This window comes from Phaethon lepturus, unplaced genomic scaffold, assembly GCF_000687285.1.
Source record: "Phaethon lepturus isolate BGI_N335 unplaced genomic scaffold, ASM68728v1 scaffold7169, whole genome shotgun sequence".
Taxonomy (NCBI): domain Eukaryota; kingdom Metazoa; phylum Chordata; class Aves; order Phaethontiformes; family Phaethontidae; genus Phaethon; species Phaethon lepturus.
Window position 1 is genome coordinate 9,473 of NW_010561148.1, and position 17,392 is coordinate 26,864.

Here is a 17,392-nt window from a genome sequence, read left to right on the forward strand (position 1 = left end):
ACATAGTCTTTATATGGATTTGCTATGAATGAGAAGGTATATTAATATACAGGCAGCTGGTGAATATTACAGTGAATTGTTTCCTGTTAACACAGAGCATCGCTGCATCTCTTTGAGTAGAGATGACTAGCTTAAAAGAACATCTTTCATCTGTGTAAATGGTTTACTGGGGGGCATTGCAGATTGCTCTGAATAGAAATTTTTTTTCACAGAAACAGAGCTAAAAGGATAAGGCAAGTAATTGCATTCTCTAGTGCCTCCCAGTGCTTTACATGTTCTCCTCTCTGGGAAAAAAAAAAGAAAAATCAACTATTGGCAGCCTGGTGAATGTAGTAATTGTAACTAATGGGGTTGTTTCTTTTTGTCTGTGTTTTAGGATGGAATGGGGAACCTGAGAATCACGGAAAAGGGTCTGAAGCTTGAAGGAGATTCAGAATTCTTGAAACCTCTCTACGCCAAAGAAATCCGGTCAAGACCAGTAAGTCGTCAGGAAAGGAATAAGCACATTTCTGTAGCCCTAACTGTAAGATACCATGAAGTGGCAGGGTGGCACGGTTATCAGATAAATTACTTTGACTACTCTTTACAAATGTAATTTAGGGAGTGAGGCGGTGGGTGTTCTTTGAATACTTCATCCAGATACCAGATCCTCTGGGCAGTTGCAAGGTTGATATCTGTGTGTTTAGTTTGTGTAAGCAACAGTTAAAATGCTTCCAGGACCTCTGAGATTTCACATTGTCTTTTTGTCTCCTTTTGAGATAAATCATGAACAACCCTCGAGTGAGAGACCCAATATTTCCGAGACAGAGGGATGGCAGGCAGTTGTGAAATCCAACTTGTGTTTAACTAGTTATTCCTTTTCTGCAGAGAGCAGAGAGGTGATGCCTTGGCCCAAAGGTCTGATCTGTTCTTAGCTGGCACAATAAACCCACATTATGCGCTCAGTCCTATTTCATGTTGTGTTTTAAAATTATGTGCAGTTAAAATTCAATGCTGCTAGGAGAGACAGCTTGACAAAAGTGGCAAGGATGTTAACAACTGAAAATGAGAAAGAACCCAAGTGTGATTGAAATAACATTTTCATAGCAGCACTTCATTGACTGTCAGTGACTTTTGCTCTTTCTACTGCAATCCTGTTTGTCCTGAGCAGCTTTAAAAGAACTTAAACAATCATAGAGAGTTTCCAGGTTCCTTCTCAGATCCTTCATCTATCTTGTTTCCTGATCCAAAGTGTTAATTTGAGTCAGATCCCAACCTTCCATTTTGACAACAATGGCAGATAGCTAATTAAATAAAGTTAACATCCCTTTATCTCAGCATTTCCGTGGTGTTGTAGAAATTGGAACTTGTAGCATAATCAACACAACATCCAATACAATATCTGATTTAATTATTGAAGGTTGTGACCTCTGTAAGATGGCTAGGAATTGATTTGAACAAGCATAATCATTTAGGAAGAAAAGTTAATGAGTAAATGTTCATATCTATAAATGTTTTCATCCCTGAATTAGAAGAAAATTGCAGAACCTTACATGTCGTACACTTTGTAACGTAAAATGTGTGGAAAAGGTGCAGCACTCGGTTTGATAAATAGACTGACAAATTGCTACTTACATTTCTTTTTCTGTAGGTAGATTGCTGGAAATAATATTTGATTACTAAGTGAACTGAGCACCACTTCTTGCTAGTGGGGAGTTTACTGTTTACACATTATCATATTGATCTACATTTTAATACGGCAGGGGGGACAAAAGGCGCCTGTCCCCTTCTTGAGGTTATAAAACTAGTTTCCACACCATTGACAATATAATGAATGCAAGAAGTAAGGCCTTTGTCTGTGTTCCTTAGATTATCCCTCCATGATTATTTTTGCTGTTAGCCGGAGAAGGATCTAGTTGCAAGCCACAAGGTCCCATCTACAGCCTAGTGAGTTGGAGCATCCCTGCTGGCTTCAGCGGATGAGTCCTGGAAACTGTATTAACTATATAGTTACATAAACCATGTGCGTAGTTTCTCTGACTTCTGAGTGGAGTTAAACTCGAATAGCCTCTGCTGGCTTTCAGGTTGCTCACAATAATGCTGGAATTCCTGTTCGGCTGGGGGCAACAGGGGCAATCCTATTGATCTCAGTCAACTTCTGCTTTCTTGAGCTATGTGTGAATTCGGCCTCTTGTAAGCAAATGAGAGAGTGGCAGTCTATCAAAGGATGATAGTTACAGAATATTTAAAAATATTATTAAATAATCAATGCTATATTTTTTTGAAGAACAGTAGTATGACCCAGTTTTCTGTTGGAGGGAAGCATACTAGTGCTTCCTGAACTTGATGAATATTGCTGAAATCAAGTGCCAAACTCAGCACTCAGTAGTACAGATGAACATCTATACTAATTCCACAGTAATCTCCTCTGAGTTTTCAGAAGTGCATAATGTGGCTTTAAATATGCAAAGTATAACAGAAACAATATGACAAATAACAGTAAAGAGCATCCCCGAAATAAGCTGACATATAATATTTTTCATACATTTAATTAAACAACCTAAGAGTTGTATACGGTAATAGATAATATTTTTATATAAAGCTTAAAAGACTTTCAGATGCTGGTTATTTATAGAAGAGTTTCATTTAAAAGAAAATTAATTTCACTGTCATTCTGTGCGGTAGATGAAGGGGCGTTGGTGCTGTGTGGAAATCACAGGGGAAGAATCACTTTTTGTGTAAGTGGCTGCAGTCCCGTGACCTCCATGGAGTGCGTTATCCCACTCATGTGGCTCTGCGGTGCTGCTCCCCACGCTGCCCTGCTGTGGGCAGAGCTGGGCAATCCCTGCCAAAATATCTCTAAAACACGAATCGTGATAATTCTGGAAAGTCTGAATTTGTTACTGGTGCCTCTGCTCTGCTGCATCTCTTAAAGTCCCAGGAAGATGGCAACTGAAAGTGCGCACAGGCTTGCTTTCCTAGGAGCTGTGCCTTCTGGTTTAAAGATAGTTTTGTCTTTCCACTTAAAAGTGTATTACTGTTTCATATTAATTTGACAGGAAGGGAAGACCAAGTTTTAGGGAGGAGGAAAAGCCCTCGAATGTCATCCCATGACTGGCTGTGTGGGAACCTCTGAGCTTCTGTAATTTGTGCCATGAAGAGCTCTAGTAGGTACTAATGCCCCCTTCGTTACTTTCTGGACAGAGTGGTTGCATTTAGCTGTGCTTCTTTTGGAAGGTAGCTCATTGCAACTGAAACTGCAACCAAGAAGAACTGAATCTGTTGTACTGTGGCATGCAATTGATGACAACCCAGCAAAAGCACCTTTCTGGGAGTCCCTTCAAAAATGTTAGCAGAAGGATTGGTCCAAAGTGGTTGTGTCTCATGGCGGAGAAGTGGCCATTAAAATCACTGACATGAAATGGTTTCTTAAAGCACCCTCCAGGCTCCCTTTCCTTTCCCCTTACCCGTTCAAGAGTGACTCCCCAAATCCATATAACAAGGGTCTCTGTTCCTGTTGTTTCCCCATCCTAGTCCTGGCTCAGTAATACTCAGTTTGTAGTGCCTTTTGGATTAGGAGCCTAGTTCTAAGCATCAGAGCTTGCAAATAAACGTAACCTTGTTACTGCATGAGCCTAAAGTTTAGCTGGAGATTAATGAATAGTAACTGGTGGTAGCAGTGTTTGCACCCTTGCAGTCTTTTTTTAAAAAAATGAGATAGATGCATTCTCTTTTCGAGGAGTGATCAGAGCATCTTAAACTCCCAGCTGAACATATTGTGCACTAAACAGTATTTTCCATGCCAGTTGCATGGAACAGGAGCACCTTGCTGCCTTTAATTAAGAAGTTTACTGGACCATGAAGTATTGCCTGTGTAAATAAGTTATTTGTTCTTAGTCAAGAAGGTGCATTAGGAATTCTTGCATTTCTTTACTTGCACATAAGTTATGGAGATTATTAAAAATTGGAAGGGTCATCTATAAACCCATCTGTAGCTCAGCTACTCTGTCACTCTCAAAATGTAGCTGTCTTTCTAACTGTTGTAATTTACTGAGGACTATCATGTGAACCATCTGTTTGCTTATAAATCAGAGAAACTTTGACTGAAAGTTGCATGCAGCAGCACAAATTGTTAAGTTTATGTGCTGGAAAGCAATGGCAACAGTTTTGTGGTCTTCAGTCTTCATTGCCTTAATTTGAAGAGAAATTTAAAACTAGAAGTTTTCCTGCCTTTGTTGAGAAGAGCTGCTAACAAGCAGGTTGCTTGAAACTTAAAGTAAGCACAGATTTAGCTTCTGTAGTGCTTTTGGGGTGTTTTGAAGCTTGCCACATCCAGGTCTGTAAGTAACTTAAAAGGAGCAAGACAGAGAACAGGCTATGTACAGTTTCGATTCCAGTAACAACAGAAATAAAATCCTATGCTGTGATTATACAGGAAAATCAAGTGATTTACTTCTCTCAGGAGCTGTGTGACAACCAATGAGATGATAATGTCAGCTTTAGGAAGTAGAGGAAGACATTGACACGATAGGATGTTTTTGCCCTTTTAATGTTCTTTTCAAGTGTATAGATAGAAGAAGTAAACCTCAGTTTCCATATGTTTATACCTGGGCTTACATTTTCTTCACCTGAATCTCTTTAAAGACAGAAGTATGTATTTGCCTGACAAAGATTTTTTGCAGTGTAAAGCTCTTGACTGGGGTCCTGCCCGTTCAGCTCTCTTGCAGACTTGTCTTCTGATGGATGGGTCTGGGAACAGAGATCAAAACCTGGGCACCAACCCTTCTTCTTTGTCCTCTGCTACCAGGAGGAGCTCCAAGCTACTCTGTTTTTGTACAGGTATAAGTGATGGCAAAATTCACTGAACGGATTTTGAGGAGATTTTAGATGTCTTTTAAAAGAGATCTCTTAGTGTATTTAGCCAGTTTTCCAGTCCCATTATTTTTGATCAACTGAAAAAATAATTTAAAGGAAGAATGCTATACATCCAAAAAAAAAAAAGCCTGAGGCAAAGTACAGTGTCTTTTTTTTTATTTTCCTTTCTTTGAGTGATATTAGAGGTCCCTATCCTGCTCTCTGTGGCAATGAGTGTCTCACTGAGAGCAGTGTGCTCGGTCAGAGTGTTGGAGCCAACCTGGTCTCATTGGAAGCCATACAAAATAACTAGTGACTACAGTGGAAGAAGGACTGGGCTTGTCATTAACGCTTGGCTGTGATTTTGCAAGGGCATCTGGCCTAAAAAATTCATGGTTGTGAATTAGGGCTGATAACTGCTATTCCCTTTACTGGTGTTTAGTAAGTTCTCATCAACATAAAAGCTAGACTATCAAGTACATAAAATATGCTTGTCTGTACTTCACATTTTGCCCAGCCAATATTTGAATGATAGAAATTTTAAAGGAGGCTTTTAAGAGTGATAAATAATTATTTTGCCAATGTACTTGTCTCACTATGTTCAGATCTGGAAGAAGAGTGGTATAATTTTAAAGCACAGAAGCACTTTGGTAATGGACGTATTCTTTTGTATTATTTGCTCTGTAGGTCTACCTGCCTCAAAGCTAAAAATATGCACTGAAAAACAATAAACCATGTATTTGGTTTAAACAGTGACATGTGCCCACAATGGGCCATACCTGCCTTATAGCCATAAATACATATTTATAAACGATATAACGTACTAATTTGGATTAAAATACGACATTCACCCATGAGGAAAGGCAATGCAGATGGCAAGATAATTGCAACCTTGTGTGATGCTCAAACAGTGTAGTAGAAATCTAGCTTTCAGTAAGGGCTCAGACAGCATGAAAGAAGGCTGCTATTTTTTGAGGAAGGAGACATAATAATTCCTTTTCTTCCTTTGTCAGAGTTTACAGAGCAATAAAAGGATATTGAATTAGTTCCTGATGATTTGGTCTAACAAAGTGCTTGAGGATTTCAGCATGCTCACTGAAACCGTCACAGGTGGAAATTAACTTTGTCTCACCGTCCTGCCGTCACTTAGCAGTCCCTGCGCGCTCCCACCACCTCTTCGGCCGTTACTCCTCCCAGCATTTAGCTATTCCCTCAGTGACTGGTTCTCTTCAAAGAAGAGGGAGAATCTTCTTTTTTGCACATTAGGATACGAATGAGGAGCTCCTGGCAGCTCATGAAGATGTTGGTCTCCTGCCTCTGGAGCAGTTCAGCTGTCAGTGGCTTCAGGTAGAAAGAACTCACACTGCCTGAGGTCGACTTCTGAAGCATGATGCTTTCTCTAACTGTATCTTCATAGCTTACTGCTTCTTGGTTGATTTTTGCCAGGAGATGTTAAAATGTTGTTTAAAAGCCCTAATAATTTTTAAAAAGAACAAGGTTGCTTGTGATGGCACAACCAACAACAGAAAGCTTCCTGCAGCCGTGCCTGGCCATCTCATGTTCTCCCTGTGGGGTTGTTAAGCATTGGCTGTGGCACCACTCCAGGTACCTTGTCAGAGGTTCTGTGCCAGTGCGCTTTTGCTATAAACGTCTCTCTCAGTTTGGTCAGTTTGAGTCTTGCTTGCCCGACAGCTATCAACAGAGAGGAGAGCTGGCGGCCAGCGGGACAGACAGTAAAAATAAACAGAAGCAGCCGAGGCATCATTTTGGCAGAAGTGCCCTCACCTGAAGCACAGATATTTTTGCTATTACTATCCAAAGCGGATTTGAATCCACATATGGCAGTAGGCTGTGAGCATCCAGTGGGATTTATAAAATTGATATGCTCTCCTCTTAATAAATTTCATTCTTAAGCAATAAAATCCAGAGAGCCTACTTCAGGCTGAACCTTGGTTGCCCCAGCGCTTTGGGGGCAGTTAGTGGCTCTGTGGTATTTCCATTGTGCTGAAAAGGTGGAAGTTTAAGTAAATTTTACAGCAACTATGAAAATATTCCCCTCTAGCTTCATAGTAAAATTGGCCAGAAGTCTCTCAACTTTGAAATTTGAAGGAAATTTTGTAGGGTGGCTGTGAAGGGGTACTTCCAACAACACCAGAATTAAATCTTGCTTTGTCTGTTCCCCGTTGTTTGTCTAACTGGTGTTATGTGCCACACACTGAGAGCGCAACAGGGAACTAAAGTATCCCAAGGAAGAGCGAGAGAGGAAGCTCTGAAGTAAACAAACTTTTTGAAATAACTCCACAAGTTGCATTTCAAAGCAAAACTTGTGGAGGCTGCCTATGGCATTTTGAAAAGGATTTCATTAAATGTTGCTAACTTGTCATAAGTTCTCTTAAATGGAAGGGTAATGGCTCATAACATTTGTAAGCTTTTTAATTTCATGCAATATGAGCAGTGTAATCAACACCTATTAAAGTCAATCAGCTGTGCCAAGTGGGCTACCTACCTCAGCTTTTGTCTATATTTTCATCATGGGTACACCTCTGAACTAACTCTGGGAACAACGTGTTTGTGCTTTCTTATCCTAACATCGGTGGAAATTTTGTGTCCAGAAAACCCGGTACGGTATTGCAGAAGTAGCTGAACCCATAACCCATATTCAAGTAGCTGAATAAGCACTTTATGGTCAGTGGTTTTCACCTTCTAGGGAGGGAGTTTGGGCCATGGTGTTGGACTAGTTAACAGCTCTGAAGCCAAATATGATGGAGATGGAGAATTTCCTAAATGATCTCATTTCATTGACTTTTTCCCTTTGACAGGTGAAATTTCTCTGCTTGAGCTGGTTGCATATGGAGAGGGAGCTGTTCAGATCACGAGTTTGTTTTGCTGTTCTGATCCGATTCCCTTCTCCTCTTCATTTTAAACATTTGCAGCTGGACTTTGTGGTTATAAAATCAAGGGGTGTGCATCACAGCTCAAAGTGAGCTGCTGGGTTAAGGCTGGTACTCTGTGGTCTCTAAGCTTTTGCAATGTATTTTTGCCGCGATCCCAGAAATTGCTTGCATTTCAGTCGTGAAGAGGTCAGTGGGGCTGAGTTTTGTGGTGGGGCCGTATTTGCACAGAAATGTTGCAAATCAGCTAACATCGTGTTTTTAACTGGTTCGCGAACCTTGAGACAGGAAGGTAGGCACCAGAACCTAAAAGAATAGGATAAACATTTGATTTAGTTTAGTCCCCCAAAAAGGAAAAAGACAAGACATGGAATTATTGATTTTAAAGTTGAAAGAAAAAATGGCTGAGATTAATGAATTTGGGGCAGGCAGTTTCTTACCTTCCTTGGACATGCATCATGCTTCTGGTGTCTGTTATTTCAGCTTCAGTTTGGCGTCTTGAATTTGCATGTTACCTCTATGAATTAACTGGGAAGCCGCTGTGAAGCTTGTTTTACCTAATTAGCCATTTATTATGGCCTCTCACTCTTCATACAGGCTTGTAAACCTTCAGGAGCTGTACATTGTTCTTATTTTTCTATGCTTAATCTTATGTTTGTTTTTTTTTTAAAAGGACAGAGGGGTTTACTGGGGGATTTGAGGGTGCGGGACATGTCAGTCGCACTTACCGATTATGGGATTTCTGTTGCTTTCTTGTATTGCAGGACAGGTATTACTGTGAAAAGAGAAGCTCTGCTGGTAGTTGACTACAGCTGACCTGAACCAGCCTGTGGGATTGAACGCATTCGTAGAGTAGCCTTGAATTCTCAGTCCAAAACTTGATCAAAATTTCAACTTAACAAGCTGTAGCCTCAGAAAAAAAAGTAAGCCTTACAAAGCACCTGAAACTGCTCAGGGAAAAACATGTGCAATCGTGTACTGCTGCATTTCTCTCTCTCAAGGGCAAAGGCCTTGAGTTTAAGGATTTACTATGTCTAGACATCATTGCTGACAATCAGGGTTCTGACTGCTTTGGAAAGGCTGAAATATAAAAACAACTTCTTAATACTAAAAATGAAAAAGGAGTAAAACTTTATACAGTACAGACAGAGGAAAGATAGAGACAAATAGATGAAGGAAACACTAGAAGACAAATAGCAAGATCCAAATATCAAGAAGAATAATGTTTTTTCTAATATTTCCAAGAAGCCTCAATAGCAGAGCTTCATGTCTTCTTACTATAGGACAGCAAACACTTCTGCAACTTTTCTGCTGATCAAAACTATTTCAGCAGCAAAGTTACGTATTTTGTACGGCAAGAATTACTTGACAAGAGAAGCTGTGCTGTCATTAGAAAGCGCAGGCACACACAACTGGTTTTACAGACAGTTCATTTTGTGTGTGCTTTGATTTGCAACAGGAAAGGAAAGCCAGACCTTCCAGGTTTCATTACCAGTTGCTATGCCAGTAATAAGAGTTTCTCTGATTGTTCTGTTTCTAAATGACAAATGCTGGACATGGAAAAAGAAGAACGCAAGGTAAAACAAGAACAACTCTAAATTTGCTCCTGTTCTTTTAGGGCAAATTGATTGAGACTCTTGGGGAATCTGAGTTGCTTCTTTTGAAAGAAAAAGTAAGATTTTTTTTGCATGTTAACATTTCCCTGACTGGAACATCTCTATTTCTAATCTCTGTTTGTCTGAGGCTGTGCCTGGCCATCTACTCCCATGTACACCAGTGCCTTCCAGAAAGGGACAATCCCACACCAGCGTTAGGGGCACGGTGTTGGAGTGCGGGACACTACTGTACATGTGTGATAAAAATGGCTACAAACCTAATCAGAGAGACAGGCTTCCTGACTTGTCAGTGGATCATTGATCTAGGCTTCAGTCCAACCAGATATTTAATTATGTGCATAATTTACAGACATACATAATTTCATTGACATCAGTAAGGCTATTCACATGCATAAAGTTAGGCGTACGTTGTGTTAGGCATAATCCAGCTGGATTATACCCTGTAATTTCTACATATACTGCATGTCTGTGGCAGAGCGAAGCCACTGGCTGGAGACCATCCGGCTGGTCTCCGTACAAACATGGAGACAGATAAAGCCCTGTCCTCCAAAACTTTTTATGTTGTGTAGACAGACAGAGCATGGGACAGGAGATGGGGATGAGGGTGAGCAAAGCGGCTTGCTCATTCGCACCTACAGCAGCTCAGGATTGGTGTGAGGAGTCCTCTGTCCATGTGCATGCTCATTTTAGTAGATCACAAGCCCCAAGTATAGAGGAGTGTGGTGCTAGAGCTGGCAGATATTTTCAAATAAAAGCTATTACGGTAAAAGTTTGTCCTTTTGGGGGGGGGGGGCGGGGGGGAAGGAAAGCAGTTTCTGTGATACCCATTTTTTTGTTTCGTTTCTTTTTTCATATTTTATTGCGGGCTTTCAGTATAAAATGTCACATGTCCATTGATTTTCTCTTGATTTGCTATGATTCTGTATCCAATTAACTTTTTAGGTTTGCTTCCAATCTGGCTTTAAAAGGTAGGAAAATTTTCTGAGGCGGGTTGTACAAAGTACTAACAAGGACTCTGCTTCTCACTTCTCTCTGAAAGGGAATAATCTATGGAATAGAAAGAACATTCAAGGTGTTTCAGCTCACTATTTCTTCCTTGTTCATCCATCAGGGCACGATCCTTGTTTGCTGTCCTTCTGTGGAATATTAGGAGATTCCTCACTTTCAAACCTTAAATTTTCCCTGAGCAGGAGCAGAGCAAAAGCATCCATAGCTTTTGCCTTCTCACCGATGAGGTTCCCCAGGTAGCATCAACTGTACAGTGCTGCTGTCATTCAACTTCCCCCAGAAACATCCTTTCTAAGCATAGAGAGGCATCTTCCTTTGGAAAGTTCTTCGTTATGGTCTATAAGGGAAGGTTTTATTTAAAGTTTATTTCAAATGCAGCAGTGCTAAAGTTTTATTTGTAAATAACTGTCTGTTTATGAAAATGGTGAGTAAATGCATGCCAAGATTTGCACAGTGTCCTAGTCAGTGCAGGATACTTTGTTGGATTCTTAATTTGTAGTCTAAAACAATGCAATGAAATTGCTTTTATGACCTAGGCTTTTTCCTTTCTCTTTCTTTCCAGCTACAGCTTGATATTCTGCTTCTAGTTCTTTTTCTCCTTGAGCAAAAAAAAATACTGTTCCATTGTCTCTCTCTTGATTTAGACAAGGGATGGATTTGTCATGGGGCATTTAATAAATAAAAGTGGTTAACATCGGAGTTCCGCTTCTCTGCTAAGAAGACAGCAGCAGCTGCAAAAGATTGCCCATGGCACCATGAATGGGTGGCTACTGATTTGGAGGGACGCATGCCGTTCACTGAATCGTACATATCACTCTTTACAGCGCCTGGAAAGTCTTCGTTTCCAAGTACTAATGCAAGCTGAGCCTTCCTCTTGGATGCATTCTAAAAAGACCGCAGCCTAAGGCAGCACAGCTGAAGAATAAGATGTGTTTTTACCAATGAGAAGCTTTGCAAGACATCAATATTTAAAAGCAGAGAAATAAATAAAATTACAGACAGTTGGGTTGATAGAGGGGACAAGAGAGGTCATTTGTCTGACAGAACAAGCATATCTCTCCAGCAAGGCTTTCCGTTCTTTAGCCAAAAGCTGTTGTTTTTTTGTTAGGTTGGTCTGGAAGAGTGCAAACAACTCATTGTTTTTCTTAAAATCACTATTTTTTGAGGTATATTTTGCAGGTTAGAAGTACAAAATGGGCATAGCTCTTCATCACCTTCAAGCAGGTGATATTTCCCTTTAAGCAGATTCACTGTTGTGTTGTACACACAGGTGAAGCCGCACAGTGAATGGCCAAATTATCCATAATCCGAACACACACTAATTGCTGCAAAAGGTCAAGAGTAAGTGACCAGCCTGAGCTGATTTAGTGACCTGGTTTCCAAAGAGCCATGGCTGGAAGACAGTGGGTTGATGAGATGAACCTGAACATGTTTCCTCTGATGCTTCCTGTGGTTCAGAGCCTGTCTCCTCCATTTTTTTTGCAGAAACATCCTTCACTGTTCAAATAAAGTAAAGGCCACCCAGGGCACTGGCATGCATGTCGTCAATGCTGCTGGCTTGAGAAGCAGTTTTTAATGCATGTTTACTGTTGCTTCAAGCCAAAATATTTTACCTGTATTCTGCTATCTCTTGAAATCCTCAATTCCTACTGCAAACTGACTTTTTCTATATATGTTTCCTTAAAGTTCCCAACTGTTATTTATAAAAAACAACCAACCTTGATGTTGGTACACAGTTGGGAGAGCAGCAGGCTTTTTGTTTCTCTGTGCAACATTATCTGTTATGCAGCAATTTGGGAAGCGCAGCTTAGCTGAAGTAGAAGAAACGGGAACACGCAGGCAGGACCCATCCTGCGCCCTTTCCTGGTAGGAGGCACCGGTTGGGTGTCTTCACTGATCAGTTTTGTTCCTCCACAGTTCTGAAAGAACTCCAGGAATAAAAACATCAGGAGGCAAATGCCTTCTGTTTAAAAGTGGAGACAACCAGACAGGCTGAGCCACCCTGCTGGTTGCCCAAAGAGTAATTCGGGGTCCTTGGCTTTTATATGCCTCCCTGTGCTCTATTTTACCTTCACACATCCTAATCTCTTTGGCTGCTTTTGCCATTACTCACCATTTCCCCAAACAACATTCCTGTCTTCTTCCAGGCATGGAAAAAGCATCTGCTTCTCTTTCTGCTAGCCTGACATCTCTTGAAATACCATTCCCCAGCTCCCCAGTGGTGTTGGTTAGGGATGTATTTTTGCTCATCGGCCCTGTACCGTGGCGATACCCTGTGTTCCTCTCCTCTCTTCACCCTGAAGCAGATACTCAAGAGTGTCTGTTGAATGGCAGCCGCAAGATGCAGCCAAATCCCAACACAAGGCACCCTACTCCTGCTCATGCGATTGTCCCACTGATCAGACCTTGGCTGTCATGCTCTCTCTGTAGGTACACGTGTTCAGTGTAGCAACGTCCAGCGTGATTTAACATCTTTGCTCCGGATCAGTCCAATTTCATGTCACATGCTTAGCTGCATCTGTCATTTTACCTTTTCAAGTGTACTACTGCCTTGGCTGTTAGACATTCAGCTTCTCCGAGGAGGATGGAGGTTTGTAGTTCTTCGTCTCCGAGACAGTTCGTGTCTGACACGAACTCACACATGAACTGTTACGGCACTGCGGGTCAGAGTTTGGCCCCTGTGTTTATTCCTGTGGGGAAGCCTCTGTCTAGTGATGTAGATCCTTCTTAAAGCCGAGTATTGATCATTTCAGCAGACGAGACAAAGTGGTTAGATAAAAGCAATTCAAAAATAGTCTGTGCAAATGTTTCTGTGACCCCATAACCCTGTATCATAATTAAAGCAGATCAAATTACCTCGGTATCAGAGGTACAGTCATGGGCCCAGCCTTTCTTTTCTGTCTTTCCTGTTTTCCCAGATATGCCCATACAGAGTTAACGGAGTCTATTTCTACAATAAATAGTCCCACAACAAGGCCAAAATATGGTTTTCATCAATCATTTTATAGCTGCTTCAAACCTGTCACACCAGTGTATGTGCTTACAGCAGCTTGGGGAAAGAAAATGCAGACAAACCACAAATAAAATCAAGAATTTAAATAGAAAACTCGAATTTTCTATCACCAGGAACGGTCAGATGATCTTTCTTTGTGCGTTGTACATTGGCAAGTACACAGTCTCCAATGAATAAATAATTGCAGATCCAGGACATGAGATTATTACTCCCATGAAGCTATTGAAAAGGAGAGCACACCGAGCCCTTCAAACCTGTTTCCTGATGCACAGACCGCATTTGCCTGTGGAGCACAGCGAACTTGAAGGACGGGTCTCGTGAAGAAGAACCTTATAAATGCAATAGAAGCCCAGAAACAGAAACGCTTTGATTGCAGGAACATGTCTGGGCTGAACCTTGTCATTTCACAGGCCAGACGCATTGGAGAGAACTCCACTGGGTAATCACAGAAGTGAGGATGGCCGCCTGCGTCCTGCCTTCCAGCCGTAACCGTGCTGTAATATAGTTGCTTTTGCAGTGTAATTGCTTTCTCTGCAGGGCTTCTTCCTATTGATTCTGCTTGTGTGGATTTAAATTGTTTGCAGGTTGGAACCAGGCTCAAGTTGGTCTGCGTCTCCACTTTTCTGTGCTAGGCAGCTCACGTGACAGTTCTATCTAAGAGACTTTAATGATGTCTAGATAGCATCACTCTCTGGCCTGCGCGTATGTATTTGATTTGAGGAGAGAGGCTGGATCAGATAAGTTCAGAACATCAATAACTACGTGTATTTTGTTTGGTGACACTTGTTCAATTTGAATCTTTTTCCCAGGAAGCAGCTTGTGTTGTGTCATTTTTTCAGCATGCTGTGTAAATGCTCTGCATCTGCAACTGTCAAGGATGGTGCCATCCCATAGCAATGCCATCTGCTCGTTCACAAAGCGGGTTTTGCGTAGATAAAAAATGTGAGGTGTTACTCATAATTAGGCAAATCACATGCTGTGATCTGTGATTGATTTGATTTCTGTTGCTGGCTACCTCGCATATGTCTATGTGTCCATAAGTATTGTCTACATATCAGCATATGGATGCAGATGAATCAGAGACTCATGAATTCTTTTTCCCAATCCAGACAGATGGAAATGTTTTCCCTTCTTCTTATTAGCAGCAGCTGAATTTCAGTAACACCAGGGGCCTCTGCTAGGATCTTGCCTGTGTTTCGTGCTGTACATGCATATGTAAGTTGGCATGGCCATTTATAATCTCATACAAGAAGTAAGCGATCCATGACATGCAGCAAAGGAAAGTTGTAATTTCAAAGCGATGTTCAGAGATTGTCACGTTATTAGCTTTCTTGGAGAAAAATGTCTGGATATATAACTTGGCGTTATGCAGTGCAGTAGCAGAATGCCTAAAAGGTGCTGTGAGCATTGCAGAACCCGTGTCGCTGCTGAATCAGACTTTTGGAAAATATTACTGTGCCTTTCTTAGTATTAACCATATGTACTTTTAAATGTGTATTCACCTCACTAACTGACCGAGATCCTAATTGTTTCTGATTGTACTGTGGTCCAAGTAACGCTGATAGTAAGAGAAAATAACTCAGAAATTACTAGTTCTGTATAATTGTAATATTGTCTTCAAATGCCCTTTATAGATAGTTGTCCCGGTTTCATCTGGGACAGAGTCAAAGTAGAAGGGGATAAAGTCCCAGTGGTGCTTAGTTGCCGGCTGGGGTTAAGCCACAACAATCGTGAGGTATGCTTTGCCAGCAGTGTTAGAAGATGTTTAAGGCAGGCAGTAGGCATACCAGAAAGGCCATAGAAATGAAAACGCGTGAACAGAGGTCTGCACACTTGTCTGGGGTAAAAGTTCCAAGCAGTGGAGTAGCTATATAGTTGGATATATAGCTCTCTCTCCTATGGCCCTGTGCCTATCTACAGTGTGTTCACTGCAGCAGGAGATCTGCCACCACTGGAGTATGGCCATAACTAGAACAGCCCAAGGCAGAAAATAGGCTATAACTTAGCACAGATCCATAGTCCCGCTGCTACAACATCTCCTGCAGACAAGGATCAGATCGGTGCAAGCTGCCACTGAAGCAGCCGCTGCGGTTTGGTATTTCTGCAGAAGAATTGCAGTAAATCGAAATGGTTAGTGAATACTTGGTTGGATTTTACTGGAAGTGGTGATCAGTGTGCTGAGAACCTAGGACCGCTGTTCTCCTGTTTAAGACCATTACAGTTTCTCGAGTCCTGCTGAGTTTGTGTGAGGGCGAGCCATTCCCCAGCGATGCAAAGTTAATCATCAGCCACATTTGATTGTCTCTGGTATAACACTTTTGGGTGAATTCTGAGTGCAGTGAAGTGCTTGAAGAATTTTCAGAATTATTTGGTCATTTTACAAGTTTTGCTGTTCTCTTCGTTTCAGCTGTTGTCTGAGGGTGTCTTGCCAGAGGACTCCTGGTGCTGGGCATGCTTAATGCATCGGATTTTTTCCAAAGCCAGTAATGCTCAGTTCAGTCCTACCAATACAGAAAGTTCTGTGGATGTGCAGCAGCCTTCAGACGTTACAAATACAGATTTCCCACCCCCATGGATACTCAATAGAACTCCAACATGCACGGTTGCATTTTATTTGTATGTGTATGTCTATCCGTTTCATCATGTCACCTGTGGTTTTCGTCATATTATAAGTCAACGATTTTAAAAAAGGAAAAGGAATAGCAAAGAAGTTGAGGCAGATGTAATACCTTGGAGATTTTTTCAGTGTTGGTTTTAATGTCAGCAGACATGGTGTAATTTAATTTTCAGAAGAATCTCAGCTGCAAAGCAGCTGATTAGGCATCTTGAAGAAGCAACCACTCTCTCAAAGCACTGTGTTCATGAGATTATTACAGGTATTATTCTAAAGAGAGAAACCCCTAGATTGCCAGAAATAAATCACTTTGAAGGATACAAGCCTCTTTGGGTATCCATCCAAAGGCAGAGCCCAGTCATTTAGATTGCACATCACAGACCTGCCTTCTTTGCACTTTAAAAAGAAGAGTGAGAGATGTAATTGCTTTAATGCAGCAGTGGGAAAATTATCTTTTGTTTCTATTGTTATTAAAATGAACTTTGAGAAATGCCATAAAAGAGAGGGGTTTGTGGTATTGGACATAAAACTTCAACATACGCACTATCTATGCTGTTAAAATATGTCATGTTGGGTGGGACCCCAGTATTTTCTGAGCCTCGTGGTACTGTAAAACATATCTTTCTGCAAAGGTGACCGTACCTTGTTTGCATAAAAGAACGAACTTTATTTTTTTGTTTTAAGCATTTGAATACTTAATAAAATGTCAGAAGTTGGAACACAGCATGGTTAAGTCAGCTCACGATACCACATTTATGTCTTTGAGTGCCAGTTGCAGGTCAGGGCTGTTTCAGCTCCGTTACTGATCCAGGTTACATGACCTGGGTGCATTACACTTGTGAAAAGAGTTTGTTTCCTGGAAGAAGAGGATGCAGACTACATTTTATTATCTCTGCACTGGACCTATTGCCTCCTTCTAAAGCCTTCATCTTTAGACACAAATATAGCACATCCTGGGGCATTTTTTATTGTTTTGTTTTGTCATCATGTTTTAATTTGTTTGTTACCAATTCCATTCACAGTTTGCTTTCATTCTGCTATGAGAAGCTTACACTGTCAAATCAGAGGTTTTGCTAAAAAAGGGATTTAGTTACATTATATTCAGCTGTTTGAAGGATGAAATCAAGAACAAAAGAGACTCAGTGATTAAACAACAGAAAATATGTTCAAATCATATTAAGGGATGTTTTCAATCTAGCACCTAGGGATTTAGCTATATAACTTAAATTTTTGTGCTAGAAGGCTTCTGGGCAAAATCTGGTTCTTGCTATGGGGAGCTAGATCAGAAACAGGAGGAAGTGCTATTTGGTTTACTTTTGAAATAGAAACAGTAATGGTTGGCTTGCAAGTTTGGCCTGAAGTCTAGATGTTCTGTTGATGAAGGCCAGGCCGCTCTTCAAAGTGGGACCTTCGGGAG

At 41.0% G+C, this 17,392-nt stretch overlaps 1 protein-coding gene across 1 annotated transcript in view; it reads left to right on the plus strand.

Annotated features, from left to right (window-relative positions):
• Positions 1-376: 376 nt before the first annotated feature.
• SGCD (sarcoglycan, delta (35kDa dystrophin-associated glycoprotein)) overlaps positions 377-17,392 on the plus strand; it is a gene marked incomplete at its 5' end in the record, with an annotated part of 72,124 nt that continues 55,108 nt past the window's right edge. The window contains one exon of the mRNA XM_010293894.1: positions 377-478. Coding sequence (XP_010292196.1) covers positions 377-478 — 102 coding nt within the window. The remainder of the gene's footprint in view (positions 479-17,392) is intronic.